General features: G+C 33.6%; 1 protein-coding gene across 2 annotated transcripts in view; it reads left to right on the top strand.

The window, feature by feature from the left end:
- Window positions 1-21,991, top strand: part of LOC124356914 (galectin-4-like) — a 47,713-nt gene extending 25,722 nt beyond the window's left edge. For both annotated transcript variants that reach the window (XM_046808213.1, XM_046808212.1), the window contains 3 exons: window positions 1,633-1,721; window positions 8,154-8,327; window positions 20,790-21,991. In XM_046808213.1, the coding sequence (XP_046664169.1) occupies window positions 1,633-1,721; window positions 8,154-8,327; window positions 20,790-20,952 (426 nt within the window). In that variant the 3' untranslated portion in view covers window positions 20,953-21,991. The remainder of the gene's footprint in view (window positions 1-1,632; window positions 1,722-8,153; window positions 8,328-20,789) is intronic.

The following is a 21,991-nucleotide window of genomic DNA, read 5'->3' as shown; positions in this document are numbered from 1 at the left end:
CAGGATTCCGCCCCACTGGTTACAGAAATACCCGTAAGAAATGCATTGCAGCAAACATATGTTATTAAGTGAAAGAGTCTTTTCAAATTTTTAATCAGCTGTTCTTTGTAAACATATATAATGCGACAAAAAATATATTTATATATAATTTAATTACTATTTTAAATTTCTTTACACTTATAGTAATATATAAAAATGAATGTTTGTGTGTTTGTCCTTTATATACTCAGAAACTATTGGACCGATCACTATGAAAATTTGTATTTTTCTATGTAGAAGGTTTATATGCAATGCCCATTGATGTAACTCACCACCAGGCTGTACTGCAAGATATAACAGTTATCAAAGCGCCTGCACATTATGAACTGCAATTACGACACAGTTACGTTTATTAAATAACCAAACACTATTTGAAGGCAAAGAAATATACGGGCAAAGCTTAAGAGACGCGTGCGAAGCCGCGGGAAACAGCTAGTTAATACTAATGTTAAGTGGTTCTGCAACATGATCCACTATTTCCTTCAACATATTGCTAGATAGGCCATAGAAATCCTTACTGTCTGTTTTTCATTTGACATGTAACAGACCTTATATCAGAAACTGACACTTAATTCCACTTAAAACTATCTGGGTTTGTAAACGTTGGGCACATTTCAGTAGCCGATACTGAGCTAGGTTTTTTTATATTTGACCTTATTTTAGCTATGGAATCAGTAAAATAATTGTTAAAACTATCAGGGTTTATGTCCCAGTTCAACTTATATTTAACTGTATTGTTAATATCATTAACAATGGCCCAGGCTGCTTTACACTTGTTATTTGAGTTTTCTATAAGATTAGCATTGTAATTTATTTTTGCTTCATTACAGTAATGGCTGCTCGATAAGACCTTTTATGTCTGGCATAACAATCTTTATCACATATAGACATAGAAACGTTGTACTTGTCATAAGTAACTATTCAAAAGATGTAAGATATTTTAAAACATCATTAAACCATCTTTTTTAGTTTTATTATTGGGCATACTACTTAATTCCTTAAGAGGAAAAATATTATCAAATATATGCATAAATACCCTAAACAACCTATTAAAATAGGTGTTAGCATCATTAAAACACAAAACACTAAAACATAATGTATGATTCCAGTTGATCCTTGAGAGTTCATTTCTTAGTTGAAAGGTTTTGTCTCATGAGTAAACTCGCTTCTTCACCGGTTGACTCCTTACAGATGTTGGGTTGACAGTTGAGGAATTACTGGTGACATAGACCCTAAACCATAGCGCATTGTGGTCCGAATATGGGAAATATTCCTCAAATAGATTATAAATTACTTCAATGCAGGAGGATCACCAGATACCTGCTTTTAATCCGTAATAACTTTGTTTGTTCCAAGGCCTATGTTGCTATCTCACCTCTGATGTTCTGAATACCTTATATGAATTTTATTATAATTTAAATTTATTTATTCCACAATAAACCCGAAACATGGTTTATTCACTTCCAAGAAGTTGGCTGTACTATTTATTTCAATTAACTGTATTTTATAAATTGTTGTTCTTATAAATCTAATGAGTTTTTTGTTACTAATTCTCTTGCTCAACAACTTGAGACCTTGTGTATGTGTTTACAGAGTACACCAATGTATGGAATTTTACAAAAGAAGCTAACAACAGATTCAGAAATAGTGATCACGGGCAAAGTTCAGTTGTTACCAAACTCGTAAGTAATTTTTTTCTGTCTTTTATTAAATCTAAATTAGTGACAAAAAGTTTCAGGTATATTTACCTTACTGTTAAGTTTGTGTATATATTTACATACTGTGTTGTATACGATTAAAACTGTGTATACTGAGTAATGTATTTTATAAGGTAAAAAATGTTTACATATTACTAAAATAATACAAGCACCTTATTTCAAGCAACGAACAGAATTATAGATCAAGCTATTGGTTTGCTAAGCAAGGAACAAGATTTTGCCAAAAACAAAATAGGAAACCGTATTTAACAATTAATTGTGAATGTGAAAGTGTTTAAATGAAATGTACGTACCAATTTTTATTATGTTTTTTTAGATTCAGGTATAGATGGTAGCATTGTATACTAATCATTTTCCTAAGTAATTCTTCTTTGATTATGGTTACGATTCTTAACATATCTTTATATACCAAAGGAAGAGAAGTGATAAGCTTATAAGTGACTTTGGTCAAGGAGGTAGAGCCACAAAGCTAAAACCTTTTCTAAACAACAATCCTGGATGTTCTAGTTATGCATGGATATTAACCAAAATTTGAATCGATGTATAAGTAAATGGTAAAATGAAGTTTGTTATTGGGACCTACACTATTTTTTACACAGTTACTCTGGACACCTTGTGGTCGAATAAACTTTTAACCAAAATGGACTGGGCCAACATTCTATGCAACAAATGTTGACCCAGGATGTCTTTTGAAACAAGGGTTTAAGTTCTAGTGTCAAGGCCATAGTCTACAAAACTACCTGCATAACTTATGAACAAATTGGTATGAGACAAACTTGGTATGGATATTCTACGGAAAAAACGTTGTTAATGAGCTTTCTTGGAACAAAAGATGGAGCCCCAGGAACAAGATCATTTCTCCACAACCGTCCTAAGTGATCAAAGATCCCATCAATTTCACATAATTGTACACAGACTATTTTGGAATAAATAATATCCAAAGATAGTTTAGTTTATTTAATTCATTTTGACTCAAGAGATGGGAACGTTTTTTATACAACCACTCTATAGGACTTATAATGCACAAATATGACTCAAAATTGGTATGTAAATTTTATGAGAAGAGCTTTATCCAAGAGTGTTTTAGAGTCATGAGAACATGTTCCTGAGAAAACCGTTCTGTGTAATACTGCCATGAATGTCTGTGTCTGTAAAGTTAAACATAATTTGTATGAACATTTAATTAAACAATTTTTTTAAAGGGGTTTCTACCCAGTGGTATGGATTGCACTAAATGAACATTGCATTAGTTTTGTTGCGGGAAAGCTATCTAAATCCAACTCACATAGGCAGAAACTACGGAAGTCCAAAACACTTAACCCTTTGCGCTCGAAAGGCCAGCAGTACTAGCCACACCAAGGTTGCAGACACCTCGTGTTAGTTTTGCCGTAGTTTGTCCTCGCAGCTCGTATGGCCAGTACTGCTGGCCGCGCTTCTTTTATTGACAGCTCGGTGGCCATATTTGTTGTTTGCCTCACCAGATCAGAATTATTTTTCAATTTCCTCCGCGTTATTTGCATAGTAATTTAAAATGTTTAAAGAAGAATTGAAAAATAATTTAAAATTTATTTTTAATGAATATTTCTATTACACAGATAAACTTACATTTGGAAAATTTAACTCTTAAACGTATATTTTTAACAAAGATATGTAAATAAAATGTTATAAAGTATGCCTTTACATTTATGTTACACTCAAACATAAACAATAATTTACATTTTTCTTAGTCTATAAATTTTTTTACGGAATTAAACTTTTAAAAATACATACCTACGTGTAGTCAAGAATAGTTAGCACACGTATTCTAGTAAAATTTTCTAGATTTTCTCTATTTTCCATCTCTTCTATCATTTCAGTGTATAGGCCCACTACACGCCATTTTTCTCATTTGCACAGTCAATGTTTAGAGAAGAATTATAGGCTAATTTAAAATTTACTTTTATATAAAATTTCTAATAAGATAAGCATGAATTTAGGAAATATAAATCTTACATTAATATTGTTAACAAATGTAAGAAAATAAATGTCATTACAGTTATATGTTTTATTACTATATACACAGTCACAACTACTTTACAATTGTCTTAGTCTTTTTACGGAATGAAATTTTTTACTGAACTGTCTAAACAATAAACACTATTACTAACATTTTCACTATTTACAAAGAAAATACACATTACATCTGGTTCCTAACAAGAAATACTGTATAACACAGTAAAGCACAAACACACTGAATTGTTGTTCACTGAACTACGTACATAACCTTACTGCCTGCACTGAGCTTTGGCGCTAAAACGATTGAAATGAAGGCTTGGTTGTTTAATTCAAAAGCTACTCGATAGGTTTCAGCACTCACCATTCATTATAAAACAAATAGAATATTAGAAAATAACTGCTATGTTTAGTGGCCAGTGGTGCTGGCCTTACGAGCTATGGACGTATTATATATTGGCCAGTACAGCTGGACATACGAGCTGAGATAACATTACAGCAAAAATTAATCCGCACTCCCGACAAAATGGCGGCGGCCAGCAGAGCTGGCCATACGAGCTCCAAGGACAAATAACAAATACTACCTTCGAGCGCAAAGGGTTAAATGCAAAATCATCCCAAAGACCAAAGGCTTACGAAAATAGGTAATTTTAATGGTTGGGAGATTAAGTTGGCCTAATCTGTCTAACTATAGATCTGAAGTCCAGACAGTTTGGTAGCACTCATTTACCCGGGATCTTAAGATATTATTTTCTTAATTCAATAGCAGAAGCTTCTAAAACCTGGAGGCTACCATCAGCAGCTCTCAGCTTCCATAGGCAAAAATATCCCATAGACTGGAATTTTCAGAGGCAGGAATCCCGTCAAGACTAGATTGAATCCTGTAGAGGTCAGTATATACTAGAGACAAAAAGCATTAAAAGGGGACAAATTTTCAGTTGCTAAGAGCTACCAGTGGCCTAAAGCTTTTAGAGACTAGAACATTCTGGATGCTAGGAGGTTATAGTGGCTAATTTATAATGAAACCATGGGTGGTTTTATTAGAAATCAGTCCCAACTTGTGCCAGGGGTTCATCAACTTCTAGTAATTCATTCCCAAACTCTCAAGGAGCTGGAAGTCCCAGATGTCGGCAGGTTATGTAGACCAGGAGCTCTGAGTCAGTGAAATTTTGAAAGCCTTCTGAGGCAAGAAGGCATTTTTTATTCCAGAAGCTTCTAGATGTCCGATACTTATTAGATTCCAAGAATCTCCCATGGTTTGGGAACTTCAAGAGGCAGAAATCTTCCAAACTTTAGGAGTTTATAGATATTGGTCTTTACAAGCTATAAACTATCTAGGATCTCCTACAGCTTTAGACATCTCAGAGATTGAAAGTTTAGTGAGGCCAAAGTCACAGATTTTGATGGCCACAAACCGAAAGCTATAGGGTGAAAGATTCAATAATAAGTTCAGTCAAACCAGATATTCATATCAATGTTTCTCAGTGGCTTCTATTATAAAACCCTAAATGGTGTGTTTTTCCACTATATGAGTTAAGCGACTGGTCTGAACCTAAAATCTGTTTCATTCCATTGTGTTAGTTTTATGCGAGTAGTATAGGTACAATTTAGGATCAATAGTACAGTAGCTTAGATTAGACAACATGCTATAGAAGTTGGAAGTGAGTTATAGCAGTGTAAATTAACAGCCCAATACCCTATGAAATGATCTTTTAAAATATCATAAACCTGAAATATGAAAATGTAATTTGTTTACTTAACCCTCGAAGTAGTGTGAGCCCAATGTCTGTCTTATAGGGTTATCAGGAGTCATGTTAGTGGCTGCCCTGAATATTCTGCCTGTAAGTACGTGTTTGCTTGATTTGTGAAGGAGTAAGCATTCACTGATCACTATTATAATCATATGACTGCAAAGCAGAAGAACTAGTTAAGAGACGTGTTTATTTACTGTGCTTTATCTTAGTACTGGTTTAATTGATACAAAAATAAACTTTTTATAACAATATTATTTTTATATGAAGACCCACACTTACGAGGGAGTACCCAAACAAAACGGGAATAGCATTGCAGTGGGCTGAGCTTGTGTAGTACGCATTTCTGCTGCTAGGCATGTATAGCATAACTCAGCCAGTTCAGTACCACCTCTGTATTGTCAATCTGGCTTGGTCCGTTCATCTGCAGATTTGGTAGTGCTGTTTTGTTCTTGTTTCGATTTTATGATGGCAAGTTTAAGTGAACAACGTGCAGCTGTGAAATTTTATTTTCTACTCGGTTTAATGCTGCTGAAACTGTTTTAATGTTGAAAACAGCTTACCAAGATGACACTGTGAGAAAAACTCAAGTGTATGAATGGTTTACTTGAATTAAAATGGCAACATGTTGATTGATAACAAAACTCGTTCTGGGCGTTCATCAAATGCACGAATCAATGAAAATATTGAAAATATTTTACACCTTTTGCTCAAAGACCGTCAACAGACAATTGATCTACTATCAAAGATTAGTGGGTATCTTGGAGCTCGGTTCAGCAAATTTTAATGGAATGAGAAGAGTAGGTTTGTTCCTTGGATTCTGACTGACAATCAAAAGGAACATCGGGCTTTTGGCTAAAAATGGTATGGTTCCCCTACCCCATGCATATTACTCGACTGATCTGGCATGTGCAACTTTTTTATTTCCATATATAAAAAGGAACATGAAAGGACACCGATTTGACAACATCGAAGAAAGAAAAAAAAAAAAAAAAAAAAAAAAAAAAAAAAAAAGAAAAGAAAAAAATTAGGGAGGAGCTGTCAGCCATTTCTAAAGATTAGATAAAAAATGTTTCAAACATTAGAAATACTGGTGGAACAAATGTGTTAGTTGTAATGGAGATTATTTTGAAGGGGGTAATTTTTTTAATAATTTGAAAATAAATAGCTTTAAAAAAAAAATCCGGTATCTTTTGGGTACCCCCTCGTATATCTACTTTTCTAGATAATTGTCTCCAATACTAAGACACTTATCATAAAGAACAAACTTTTCTGTACTGTAGCCTTAGAGGTTTGCCAACTAATTTATCAACCACTGTAAACACGATAGTTCAGCACTATTGTTGCCACTATGGCACTGATCTAAAATAATGCTTCTTTAGTTGCAAAAACACATATATGGAGGATTATCAAATTGTTCACAGCCATGTTATGATAAGATCATGAGTTTATTGTACCGTACATGGATGAGAATTTACAGGCAGAAAAATTATCCCTCTTTTTGAAGGTTTAAACATTTAGTAAAGATTCCGAAGAAAACACATCTTGGAGTCTGATAATAAAGAAATTGTAAAGCATCTGTTAATTTTTACTTTTTCATATTGTAAATAATAGTTTATTACATAAATAGCATTAGTATAATATGATTACAATTACACTGTGAACAAGATTGATTGATAGATAACATTCATAAATTATTTATTTTTATTGTTTGGTTTTTTTTTCCAGTAATACACATCCTTTCAAATACAAGTATATTTTATTGTTATAGGTAACTATTCCAAAATATTAAAGTAACTTCTTACAAATTGATTATTCAAAGCATCAAAATGACAGAAGTCTAAGGCAATCTTTTCAAAGTCTGATCCTATAGCTAGAGCTTAAGAGCTACCATTTAATGAACGTAGAGATGAACTTAGATGTGTTGGCTGGTCCTAGTTACTACTCTGTGACACGGCTAGGTTAGAATAGAATATAATAGAAATACTTCTATGTTGATGTGTTGGCTGGTCCTAGTTACTACTCTGTGACACGGCTAGGTTAGAATAGAATATAATAGAAATACTTCTATGTTGATGTGTTGGCTGGTCCTAGTTACTACTCTGTGACACGGCTAGGTTAGGTTAGAATAGAATATAATAGAAATACTTCTATGTTGAGGTGAAATTGGGGCCATGCAGCCCTCTGATACGTTTAACTTTGAGCAATAATATGTTATATATATATATATATGTGTTATATATATATATATATCACTATGCAGTAAAAATATTAAATTTATGTCAAAATTGGAGACGTTACTATTTAAAATGATATGAAGATAATAATAGTTTTACCTTTTTATTAAAAGTAAATAAATTAGTTATTACTATTATGTATATATTAGGTACATACTTGTCATGTTCCCACAGGTTGCTTGAAGACAAGAAAACTGAAATAATTATGTGTAGATTAGAATTGTGTTACGAATTAAGAATCAATTTCTTTCTCTTTATGGAATTCTGGAGGATAAGTGCTTGACTAAGATTGTATGAATTGTACTGAATAAACAAAGTAGTGTCTCAGAAGAATTGGAAATGGTGTTTGTAATTTTTTTATTTTTAGTGATAAAGTTTTTTTAATGCAAAATGTAAGAATAATGAATGATTGACAGATTCTTTGTGAATTTGCAACAAAGCTCAGACATCTGGCCCCACCCAGAGATACCTTTTCACATCTCTACAAGATTTAATCACGAGAGAAAGTATGTGATCCTGGCTAACGCATGGATTGACGAAGACTGGGGCTTGGAGGAGTTCTGTATCAACCCTCCCTTATTCATTCCTGGGTGAGCATTACTAATTAATATTTATCTCTACATGATCCATGATCTTTAACTGAAGGATTATCTGTGGAGATAAAATAACGTTTGAGAATAGGATTATAGCTTTTCTTCCTTTAATTTTCCTTAAAATTGAAGGGGTTTTAAAGATTAACACTTTTAGTGCCACTCACATTTGAGGGAGTGGTACTGTCATTGCCAAGCATTTATGACAGGTCACCTCTCTCTCAAAGTCAAGCACACTTTCGTCGTTTTTGTAGTGTTCAGCCAAATAATTTATAAACTGTAAAAAAATATACAAGGGCTATTCGGAAAGTAGATTACGTTTTGGAATTAAAAATTAACAAAGTATAGGAAACAATTTTTATCATATACATATGAAAGCCACACTTAAATACTACTTTTCAACATAGTCGCCATTCAAATTTAGGCACTTATCATATCGATGGATGAGCTTGACAATGCCTTCCTCATAAAATTCTGCCGCCTGTGTCTTCAACCAGTTTGTCACTTCTTGCTGCAGCTCTGTGTCGTCGTCAAAGCGCTGCGTTGCCAGCCACTTCTTCATTGTTGGGAACAAGTGGTAGTCACTTGGTGCAAGATCCGGGCTGTTTGGTGGATGAGGAAACAACTCCCACTGGAATGATTCGAGAACTTCACGTGTGCGATTTGCCGTGTGAGGTCGAGCGTTATCGTGAATCAACAGAATTTTCGAGCTCACCTTCCCCCTACGCTTGTTTTGGATCGCTCTTCTGAGGTTGTTTAACGTTTGGCAATACCTTTCTGAGTTGATTGTAGTGCCTCGTTCCAGGAAATCAACAAGAATTACACCTTTCTTGTCCCAAAAAACCGTCGCCATAACCTTTCTTGCCGACATCGTTTGCAAACATTTTCTTGGTTTGTGAGGTGAACTTGTGTGTCCCCACTCCATTGACTGCAATTTGGTCTCGCAGTTAACATGTTTCACCCATGTTTCATCGCCAGTTACGATGCGATCGAGTAGTGATTCACCCTCTTTGTCGTAAGCATCCAAAATTGTTAACGCTGCAGCCATGCGCTGGTTTTTGTGGACGTCGGTCAGGATTTTCGGTACCCATCTTGCACAAAACTTGTGGAAGCCAAGCTTATCAGTGACGATTTCGTATAACAAAGTTCGTGAAATTTGAGGGAAACTAAGCGAGAGTTCCGTTATGGTTAACCGTCGATTTTCTCGGACCTTTGCGTCAACTTTCTCAACAAGTTCGTCAGTCACTATGCTGGGTCTTCCACTTCGCTCTTCGTCATGAACATTTGTTCGGCCATTTTTAAACTTAATGACCCATTGTCGCACTCCACCTTCAGTGATAATGTTGTTCCCATAAACTTCACACAACTGCCAATAGATTTCTATAGGCTTACAGTTTTTGGCAGTCAAAAACCTAATTACTGCGCGCACCTCACAGTTGGCGGGATTTTCAATTGCGGCAGACATTTCAAACAGGCACAGTGACTAGACGCGTTACAACACGAACTTCCCGCTAGCACGGCTGGATAGCCACTGAGCGGTGGGACGTCCTGACACCAAGATGATAAGATAAGATAAGATAAGAATCTCTTTATTCATATTTGTATACATTTTATACATGAATAGTGTCAGCATTGTATATACAATATAATTGACTAATCTTTACATTAACAAATTAGAATTCTGGGTATATTTTCCAATTTAAAATAGCCATACATAATATATAATGGTTAATCTATAAACATTATATTTCTGCAAGTTCATATTACAAATTAAAGAGAACTTTAAATTATTAAAAATAAGCTTCAAATTAATGAACTAACTAATGGGCCCTCTGATTCATAAAATTCCTCTATTGAGTAAAGTGCCTTTGCTGTCAGGTAACTTGTTAATTTTTTCTTAAATTTTGGCAAGGTTTGTTCCGATCTAATGTGGCAAGGTAATCTTTGAAGAAATTTTAGTCCCACGTAGGTTGGGCTTTTTTTATAGAACTCAAGATTATGATGCCCAATTATTCTATATCTGGAATTCCTGGTATTGTATTTTTGAGTAGGATAATCTGATATTTCAATACATTCTTTTGCAGTTAAGATTGTGGCAGTAATATATAAGGCAAATACTGTTGGAATTTGTAGCTGAGCAAAATAAATTTTAACTGAGTCTCTCCATCTAAGATTTAACATGATCCTGACAGCCTGTGTTTTGATGGCCGCGCTAGTCCCGCCCCTGGCGGCCACAGCGCAAAACGTAATCAACTTTCTGAACAGCCCTCGTACATAATGAGATGATATTTCTGTTATTATGTAGGGGGGAAAGTAGGCTGTAACTTGTAATATTTATTTAATTGATGAAAAATTTTAAGATTTTTAAATACAAAATAAAAAATAAAAACAAAAAATTGTTTAACTTTTGAATCAAAAAGTTATAATTTTAGGATCTTAATTTATTTGTAATTTTTATTGTTCCATATATAAGCTACATAGGAACAAAACATACACAATTTTAAAAAAGAAAGTAAGTACAAGTATCTGTATAGCTGAATTTTGATATTTAAAGTTTGGTATTTGTGTAGTATTCCACAAAATAATTCATAACTTTTGTCAAAAATAAACATAATGGGATGATTTTTTCATTGTGGGGGGAAAAAAGTAGGATATGGCATAATATTTATTTTGATGATAATATCTGTTATAATATATTTTATTAAGTTTTTATACAAAAAGTTCCAATTTTGTAATCGAGTTTCATAACAGTAAGTGTCTTTGTGAAGTTCTTCACAGTGTTGCCATATTAAGAAAATATCATAAATGTTACCAGATCAGAGGAAGTTAGTTTTGGGAATTTAAGAATTTTGGTTCAAATAACCCCATACAAAGATTTGCATTAGAGGAAACCATTCATGTTCCTATGGCTGTACCTTTTATTTTTAAATAGAAATTATCTTTGAATTTAAAACAGTTAATTGTCAGGATAAACTCTAATGATAAAAGGAAGACAGTAGAGGGCTTTGAATGTGCAGATGTGCAAGAACATAGCCAGGAAAAAATTTTCGGGGGCCTAGACAACTGATATTTTTCCTTAGTGGACAGAGTAAGGTCCCATTTTGTTCCTTAAAAAGTTCTTCACCTGTTTCTTTGTTGACAGTGATCTTTCAGCAGTACATGTCAGTAATACTGAATTATTTAAATAATAATAATAATAATCATTTACTAAAAATTGAAAATTTGGGGAGAGTCCGGATCCCTTGGACCCCCTTGCTGGCTACGTCCTTTGCAAATCTGGTAACAAGGAAATGTTTAGTTGGTTTTATACCTTCATCATGTGAGGTGTTGGTATACAGTGATGTGACAACTGTGGTAAGGATTACATTTTTATGGTAAATGTTGGTTAATTTGATACAGCCTAACTATAAAATCATCAGCATTTTTGATATAAGATGAAAGTAGTTTCACAAGAGGCTGCAGTTGGTTATCAATGTTACCTTATATATGGCTCGATCTGTAGGGCTTACATAACTAGCAACAATTGGGCGTCCTTGTGGTGGTGTGACATTTTTGTGAATTTTTGGAAGAGTAAAATGTTGGGAGTTCTGGGAAATGTTGGTATAAGTATGCTTTTTGCTTATTGCGAATTCAATGGTATGTAGTTCCCTTTTTAATCGTGACAAGTCTTACAGTTGCCGCGATTTAAAATTTCAATAATTTTATTTGAAAAGAAATGCTGACAAAGAGCAAGACAGTACGTTGATATGTGCGTTAAAGAGAGATGCAAGAAACAGCTGCAGAGGAGAAGACGGCCTAATAAAACAGGAGCAAGCGTTCAGTTTTCCATTAGTTAGAGAAAGATGCCTATACTCTCCCACCAACATTTTGTTTTAAATATCGTAAATGCTAATAATGTTTACTCGATAGCACAAATAGTCCGGTCAATTTAGACATTGACCCTTGCAAAAATTCCCAGAAAGCTGAAAATTTGCATAGATGTTAGGGACACTATTGTTATGAAATTGTGAAAAGTCCCCATCGATCCCATGTCTCCAAAATGTTTTATTCAAGGTCAAATTTCACAAAAATAGGTTTTTTGAATTTTTCAGCAAAACGGTTAGTTTTATGAAAAAATATGTCAAACAAAACTTGTAGATCATGCAATTATCTACAAAAAAGCTCCTTATGCTTTTTTTCATAACACTAACCATTTTTGAGATAAATCAATTACAAAATTTTCTTACTCTGTATTGTCTATAATATGAACACATTTCCACGCCACCCATGAGGTAGTGTACTTAGCACGATTTTTTAAATGTGATTTCCCTGGTAGGCCTATTCCGCAGTATATTCCAGTAAAATTTAATGAATGTTTGGTTATTCTTCTTCTTTTCAGTCGTTACACTCTTGTCAGAGTGATCGTTGTCGATCAGGTACAGCTCGAGTGACAAGTCCCGTTATATTTGATTGTAAACATATGTTATTCATCATCATCGTCATTAGTTATTTCCTATTCTTCTTCCGCTCCATCTTTTTCTCTCTCTCTCTATTTTCTTCTTCTTCCTCATCTTCTTGAGTAGACGTAAATTGTACTAACAGCGATACATCAGTTGTTTCGTCGTTCATGTAAAAACCTTCTTCTGTTGGAGATTCAACATTTGAACACGATTGGCCTTGGCAAGTGGTGCACGCCAGTGAAAAAAATAAGCCTACTTTTTGCAGCCGCATCTTAAGTTACATCTTTTTTTGCAGTTCCAAAAAACAGAATTAAGGAGGTTTTCTGGTTCAGGTGGAAGAAGCGTGTGGGATATGCTTCCAACCCCATTGTTCTGGGTCTAGGTGGTTACCAAGCCACACCTGAACCTAGTAATATACACAATAAAACTGTTGGTGAGTGGAAGCCGCGGTTAGAGGAAGGCTGGCTAATTGCACACGTTTTTTATTACGAGTTTGTTTTGCAAAAGTAAGTAACGTAATTTGTCTATGGAAGTAAAGTTTGGAGCTCCATATACAGACAGAAGAAAGCGAGTTTCTGGTGAAGAGTTGATATCTTTCAAAGCTTGTGCACAAGTAATAAAGTTTTCTTTTTCAAACAATTAAAAAATTTATTGTTGTTTTAACCCTTCGAAACATTGCTGATGTTGTATCATAGCCAGTCATAGCATGTAAAAACTGTATATGATTACACCGATTAATTATCTTCCTGAATAATTGCTGCCGCAGTTGATAGGACCTTCAGTTGCTCTTCTTTGCTTTTAGGTTTTTTTTCACTCCAAGCTTTATTGATAATATAATGATAATTAACAAGAAATGATACAATGTTAATTGTCCTAATTTCGGAGTAATAATGACTCTATTACCATAATTTAACTTTAATCGTAATTTAATTTTTCTGTTATCAGCTCTTAAGTTTTTACATACATTTTCTAATTCATCTAACTTAAACTGGCAGTAATCACTACTTTCAATATATGAAAATATTTCCCCCATGGTGAGATACAATGCTTGATCTTGAGGACGGCCGACTTGGCCTCCAGTGGTCGGCTTTAAAAATGATACAAAGCAATCATTATGGTACTTAGCTTCAGCAGCAACTAAATCGTGTACAAACCCGATGCGAGAAACAATAGTTTTTGCGGTGTCATCAGAACGAGACTGAGCTGCTTTGATAACTGAGTCTTTTAAACGAATGAGTTATAACACTACAAATTTTAAGACGAGATTTCTGTGCTTGTTTCTTTTTGTATTCCTCACTCAACTTGTCGCCGCAAAATAAAGAACAATTTTTAAAAGAAAAATGTGACTCACTTACATGTGCTCTAGTACGAGGAGGACTTTTTGCGAGGTACTAGCTTATTCCTCTTCATGTTGCCGTTTTGCTGCTGCAATTGTACTCTTTTTATTGTATTGTTTGTGACACTGCACATGATTTGCCGCTGAATTTACATTCTTCAAGTAATGAGTAAATTGATTCCTCCCTTGAATAATCGCGTTAAGTAACGTCTTCATGTGCGATCAACAATAACACATTCACTCGAAGATAAAATTTTAGTGCAAATAAAACACTATTGCGACATATTTTCAACAAAAAGTAAATACAGCACAAACTTTAGCAGAGAATATTTGAAATAACTACGTGTTTTCACCACAAAGGAATTTTAAAGACGGTGATTTAGGTGCGACCTCAGAAAAGTAGGTAGACGGAACGGGCACTCTAACAATGGAATGACAATCAGATGTTCATAGGGCACATGGTCCCTTAAAATTAAGTACTCTGTTTTTTTTAAATTTCATATTCTCAGAATTATCGGTCAATGTGAATGTATTAGTCACGCAGTCTTATAGTTTTACTTATATTACACACCCAATGGTATCATAGGCAGCTTAGTCGTGCTTATTATGGACAATACAGCGTAAGAAAGTTTGTAATTGTTTTTTTCTCAAACATTTTTAGTGTAATGAAAAAAAGCATAAGAAGCTTTTTTGTAGATAATTGCATGATCTACAATAATTTGTTTGACATATTTTTTCATAAAACTAACCGTTTCGCTAAAAAGTTCAAAAAACCTATTTTTGTGAAATTTGATCTTGAATAAAAAATTTTGCAGACATGGGATCAATGGGGACTTTTCACAATTTCATAACAATGGTGTCCCTAACATGTATACACATTTTCAGCTTTCTGGGAATTAATGCAAAGTTACCCCTATTTTTTTTAGTGATGGTTTTTAAATAATAAATAAAATTGACTTTTTAATTAATAACAATAGCATGTAAAAATAAGATAATAATTTTTTTAATTAATAATAATCTGTAAAAAAAATTAATATTTTAGTGTCTGAATTGCAATAAACTTTTAGTATATAATCAGTATATTTTTTTCTATTGTTAACAATACAATAATAAATGTCACAAAAATAGTTATCAACAGAATGAATATTTTGTAATAAAAAAAATCTTTATTTTTCCAGTTTGCCGCAAAAGTTTTAGTTTGCACATTTTACGTAATGTCAACAAGTTAACCCTTACCGCGCTATGCACTCAAATGCTAAATGTACCCAAAAAGCTGAAACTTATGTAAAAAATACAAATTTTAAATTTTAAAAGCTATGTTTGGTTTTAGGTTCTGTAATGTTAAAATAAAACAAAAATTAATAAAATTCTAATTATAATGTTGTATTAGCAAAATTATATACATATTTGTAAATAAAAAAAATCAAAATTTTACCTAAAAATTTTTCTTTTGTATGATATGCTTCAAAACAGTCTTCTACATGAAGTGCTGGGGTTGATGTGCATGTTTTGCAGAAATATGGTGTGTCACGTCTATGTCCGTTCTGCATACAAACAACACACCTTCTCCCTTTTTTTCTGCCTTTGATGGGAAAATGCCGCCCACTTAGCCGCTCGTGAAGGGCCCAGCTGGCGCGTGCCGTCGTCTCTTCCTCTCTCCGTAGACTTGCCTTCTCTGCCACAAGATCTTCAACAAGGCTCTCCCCCTGAATTCCTCATGTGACATTGGTCTTCGGCCGTGTGTAGTTTGTATACTCTTATACAACAAATAAGAGTTTTACAATTGCTACTTCTAGTAGCCAGAAAAATATTTTCCTATACCACTTCTTTGTTTTGCGCATGAATTGGTAATTGGATATGAAGTGGTCACTTCTATCAACAGCACCCATGTGCTTTGTATAATCTAGGACGACATTAGGTTTTGGTATTGGAGGTTGATTGGGCCATTTAACTTGGAACAATTGTCCATTATCGTGTTTGCTCCCTTTGCTCTTAGTGCTGAGCATGGTAACAACTCTCTTGTCCCCTCCAACTCACAACTAAGGTGTCTCCTTTTCGGTACGAAAATAAATCACCTTTTTTTCATTTTTTTTATATTTTTCTTTGAGTCCACGTGGCATTCCAACCCTATGCGTCATTACAGTGCCCGTGAGATGGCAATGAGTTTTTCAATAGCTCTGCGGCTAATTCCGGACTTGTATAGTAGCGGTCGGTAATATACATGAAGACCGCGTTTTGGGATTAGTTACATCTTTATAGATTACAGAATCACTGAGAACTTTCACAATTTGAGTGGTTTTCAATAGATTTGAACCAGAAATCAAGGTTTCTTTTCCAAAATATGGAATGAAATTATAAACATAACCGTTATCACAGTCTGAGACAACAAAAAGATTCATTCCAAATTTTACAGGTTTCTGAGGGTTATAAACCTTGAAACTAATATTTCCCTTGAAGGAAACTGTGCTTTCATCAATAGCTACGGAAATTAGTTGGATTATAAAACAATTGACACATTTTCTTTATATGATCAATAATAGGTCTCACAAGAAACCCTTTATCTCTTGTAGTTGCGTTTTCGTTGTGGTTAAAATGGATGTTCCAAAATATATTGAGAAACTCGTCCTTAGAAAACACATCGCTGAAAAAATGGCATCCGCTTAAACCCACTTAGTAGAGAAATAATTATTTATATTAGACATAGTTAAAAGGCCCATGTTGATGATAACTCCTAAGAAAGCTTTCAAATCTACTTCAGATATGTCTGTCCATTTTTGTAGGCGAGAATTTGGTGACAACAAACGTGTTTTTTTTGTATTAGCAAAATAGTTAGTCTCATCACAAATGTATTTTAACAAGTCATCATTAAAAAATAAAGCAAAATAGTCCATTGGTTTTGTCTTATGATCAAAGCTGGTGGCAAGTTAGGCCCAGTATTTACACTATAAATCGGAATAGTAGTAGAAGGTCCTTGATCGAAATTGGTTACATCTATCCATTCATTATCATTTGTGGGAATAGGCCTATAGTTCCTCATGAAAGTTGACATACCTGGTAATCCGTCATTATTTTGATTACCGCCACTAGTACTTGGTAATCCTTCATTTGGAACACCACTTTCACTGTCTGTGTCACTGTTAGTTATATTGTGCAAAATCACATCCTCCATATCGAAATCTTCTGGTTCATTTGGATAAAAAGCACTCGAAAAGGATGTGTCCATTATCCCCTCAACAAAACTATCAAACTCCGGATCGTCTGGATTCGCCATATTTTCACAAAAGAAACACTAATACTAATAAAAACTAACTGATACTAAATAACCATTATTATAACACATAAACTACATCACACTACAAATAAACACTACTATAAAAATGTCTTTGTACACTAAAATAATATTGTAACTGAATAAAAATAGAAAACGAGTAAGCAACGATCCGTAGTTGAAAGCGAGATACAAGTGACTGACGGCTGGCAGTACACGCACGCAGACCCTGAGTCAACCGCGCTGGCCTGGAGTGTCGCCGTGAAGCTCCAGACACAAAAACAATAAATAATATTTTTTGTCTGTCGACAAGGAACGGTCCGTGTCCACGTGTTGGGTTGCCCCAGGCCATAAAATCAACCTTCCCCTTCGTTCTAGCACGTTTGTTGTAAACAACACGTCATTTGTAGCCAATAAACTGAATGCACTCAGCATCTGAGTTCACAGCGTTTCAGTAACATGTGAACCTCACTCAGCGTTTGAGTGCATCGCGCGGTAAGGGTTAAAATTCGCTAATCAAATTAAAGTAATACCAGTACTTACCTTTTACAATTGCTTAATTTAATATAATTAAATATAATTCATAAATGAAAAAAAATATTGAAATAGTTAAATAAAAGTTTACATAAAATATGATACAATAAAAAATTTACTAACAATAATTTTTATCAACATATTTTTTATTTATATATTTTAAATCATTAATATATATAATACACAAAATTAATCATTTTCTGATTCGTCTGAACTTGCAATATCATAATCAAATTCTGTATCGCTATCATTATCTTCATTTCTCACCTCAAAATGTCGTCTATTTGTAATGGCGTTGGATATCCAATGAACTCTGTCGGCTTCAAGAAGCCATCATCCAGGTACCATCCACAACTTTCAGGTTGAAATTTTGTACAGGAAGGATCAGTAGAATTAAGCCACTTAAGAGTTCACATATATCGTGCGTAAAATTTTTTGTTTTATTGACTTCCAACAAGGCGGGATAGTGCTGGAATTAAAGTTTTTGATTTTTTTTTTTTTCAAAAATGTTTCGTTACTTTTATTCGTTGCATAATTGGTTTGGAAAATTTGATATCGTGCGTCGTTGACAATTGTGCAGTTTTTGATGCCACACATGAGAGCAGTAAACTCTTGAATTAACTTACCTCAATTTTTTCGTCAATAAAAATGTCGCCATCATCTGTTAATGACGCGAAGATTTGTTGAAAATGTTCATTTTTCGCAAATATTATATACGGCCTGATTTTACCTTTGTTGTAGAAAGCTGCAGCGTAGTCACAGCCTGTAAAAGCGTGGAACGCTGGTAGACTTAGACATAAACAGGACCCTAATTTTGACACCAAGTCAGTGCAATTTATGCAGTCAAAGTCTTTATTATCTGCTTTCTTATTTGCTGAACTAGTTAACCAAATTTCTGTCTGTGGAAATTTATGTATATTACCGAGCAAAATTATAACCACATCAGTATCAGATGCTTTCACTAAAATTTTTGAACTTGATAAAACTTTGCTGATATGAAACATTATTCGAGTATCAGCTTCTTCGTGGTTACATTCGTAATTGATTTCTTCAGTTCTAACAACATGATTCTCTATCGATTGATACGAGTAGCATTGAGAGTCAACTGTTTTTTTTTTTTTTTTTTTTTTTTTTTTCGTTTGTATTATTGATGCTTCGTGATCATTTTGCCAATAATCTACTAAATTTCTAAGACTTCCGAGAAAATCTGTTGGTCTGGTTTGTTGAGGTCCTGAAATTGTATGTGGAACATCGAACCCTTGCTGGTTTTGTCGTTCTGAATCTTTGATTGAAGGTGTGTGGAAGATCCAATAAGGTGTAAGAAATAAAAACCATCTACAATTTCTACATCAATCTGTGGCGATTGAGTCAGTGGAACTTGAGATTTCAATGCCTTTGCTGATGCAGATTTGTCTGTTTTCAGCATTTCACCAGTACATGAAAAGAGAGCAGGTGGTATTGGAGCTAGCGGAAATGTCAGACAGTATTCTAAATTTTTTTTTTTTTCAAGACTAATGACTAGTAGCCGACCGAAGATGTCTCGTTCCATTTTTAGTACTGCCTGTTTACTGTTATTTTTCTGAACTTTCAAGGAATTCTGTGAGGCAAAATTACGAATTTTGTTTATTTCCTTCTGACTCAACACCAAACAAGAAATTCGTAACCTCTAATGAAGCAGCTTTCCCAGTAGAAATGTTAAATAAAACATCTTTATCAATATTGTCATCAATAATAATTCTGGAGATTATTTTGATCTTTTTTTATGTGACTTTTTTTTAGAGAATACGATGTATCATCTTTCTGCAACAAACCAACGCTGCTCGCCCCTCTCTTATTGGGCCGTCTTCTCCTCTGTAGCTGTTTCTTGCGTCTCTCTTTAACGCACATATCAATGTATATAGCGCTCTTCGTCAGCATTTCTTTTCAAATAAAATTATTGCAATTTTAAATCGCGGCAACTGTAAGAATTGTCACGATTAAAAAAGGCAACTATATACCATTGAATTCACAATAAAAATACCTACATTTTCATATTTGATTTTTTGAGAAAAAGAATTATGGGAAATTTTCACACCCATTTACCTGTTCACACCTAGTTGCCAGGTATTATTGCCAGAAAAAAAGGTAGGCAACAGTGTTGTAGTATATTGTACATGTATTGAACTTTCCATTCGTACTGAATTTAAAATGAAAAAGAATGATGGTGTTCACGTAAAAAATTTTAGTTAAATAATTAATAGCCTTGCCAGGATATGATGTGGCAACTGACCGGGTTTGTGATTATTTATTAATTTTAAAATTTAAAAAAATTTTCATCCGGTAAAAGAATGAGAGGTCCATGTATACAGCGGGATCTTAGACAAATTGATCAAATGTTCAACGGGATGATCAGGTGATAAAGGTTGAGGCTTTTAATCGTTTTGGTTTTTGAAATTTTTCCAAGCACATAGGTACATTAGAAGGTTGATATTCATGAGTAGAAAAATAATGTTTAATTCGAACATTAAGTGCAAACTTAAGTTTTCCTAGACTAAATTAATTTTATTAAATTTTGATGTAGGACAGAAAGTGAGTCCTTTAGTCATACACTTACTTCATCTCTAGAAAGGTCAAAATTAGATAAGTTTTTAATATTGGTATGATTATCTTCAGCAAGGTAGATTGTGTTGTATGAATCACCAGAATTATACGATGGATCACAATTAGGCTGGTGATTTTCTATATACCCCCATTAATTTAATAAAATCAAAGTAACCCTCGGCAGTGTGGAGCTGCTAAAACTTTAACTAAAATTTTTAGAGGATACACAAAGATACTTTAGAAAAATGTTTTATTCTAGGATTTGGTTTTTACACAATTAATGATGGTGAAATGTTTGTTATCAGGTCAGAGTTTACTCTGCGGATCTTGTGTCGTAGTGATGGCTTCGTAGTTGAGAAGGACGGCGAATATCTACTGACCTTCAGGCATAGAGTGCCTTACAGAAATATTGATACAATTCTAATTGATGGTGAAATTTTTCTATACAATATTACGGTACACTTATAACATATTTTGTGTACTATTTATATTATTATTTGTTACTTATGTTATTATACATCAATCTAGTCTTCTATATAAATTTACATATTGTATAAAATTATATAATATTGTACTTATACATTATAAACTACTTTTATTATATATTTATCATTGTTGCTAATTGTTTCCCTTTTTCAATGTAAGACTTTATTTTTCATGTCAACTCTGGAATTGACTAACTTAAATGTTGTTTCACACTAGATTGAATATTTTAGAAATTGGATATTCCACTTAATAACACCATTAAAAGGACATGTTACACTATATTAAAGCCTTAAATACCTATACATGTCTCGTGACGTTACTTTGTGGGGTGGTTGTTCACGTTTCAACTTGTCCAGATGTGTCTAATTGTAAAAAATAACAATTAGAATAATAGCAAAGCTTGGTTTCAAAGAGTCGTGTAGGGAGGGTGTTAGAAGACTCGGAATTGCTGACACTCCCATCCCACTATGTTTACGAGATCGTCGGAACAAGTTAAAACCCCACGTAACTGGGACGTGCTTGGGTACAACACTAGAAGCAAAGGCTCCAAACTTATGAAGTTTTACACTCTGAAGTTGGAGCCAAATTGATCAATTTGCTTTCCTCTCTGTATACGTGAGAAACACTATTTAAAAAGACATAGAAAATATTTTTAGCAAGACTGAGCCTTCTGCAGCATTGCTGAGTTCGTGGACCCTGTGGCAGGGCGTTAAGACTCTGGCACAAGTTTTTAGTTTTTTTTTATTTTACATTTTTAAAATTATTTATTATTTTACAGTTTTAATTATATGTTTTTGATTATCTGTTACACACTGTTTAGTTTAATTTGAAGTAACCTGGACTGCTTTGTATATTTAAATTACATATGTAATGTTTTGTATACATATGTATTTTTTTTTTTTTTACTTTATGTTAAACTTACTTTTATGGTTTAACCACTCACCTTAGAATTAATCTATTACAATGACGGATGCTACATAACTTGTAAATTGTTTTGAAGCAATAAAGAGATTTATTATTA

The sequence above is a fragment of the Homalodisca vitripennis genome, chromosome 3, assembly GCF_021130785.1.
Source record: "Homalodisca vitripennis isolate AUS2020 chromosome 3, UT_GWSS_2.1, whole genome shotgun sequence".
NCBI classification, from domain to species: Eukaryota; Metazoa; Arthropoda; class Insecta; order Hemiptera; family Cicadellidae; genus Homalodisca; species Homalodisca vitripennis.
This window is presented reverse-complemented; position numbering and strand designations above follow the sequence as displayed.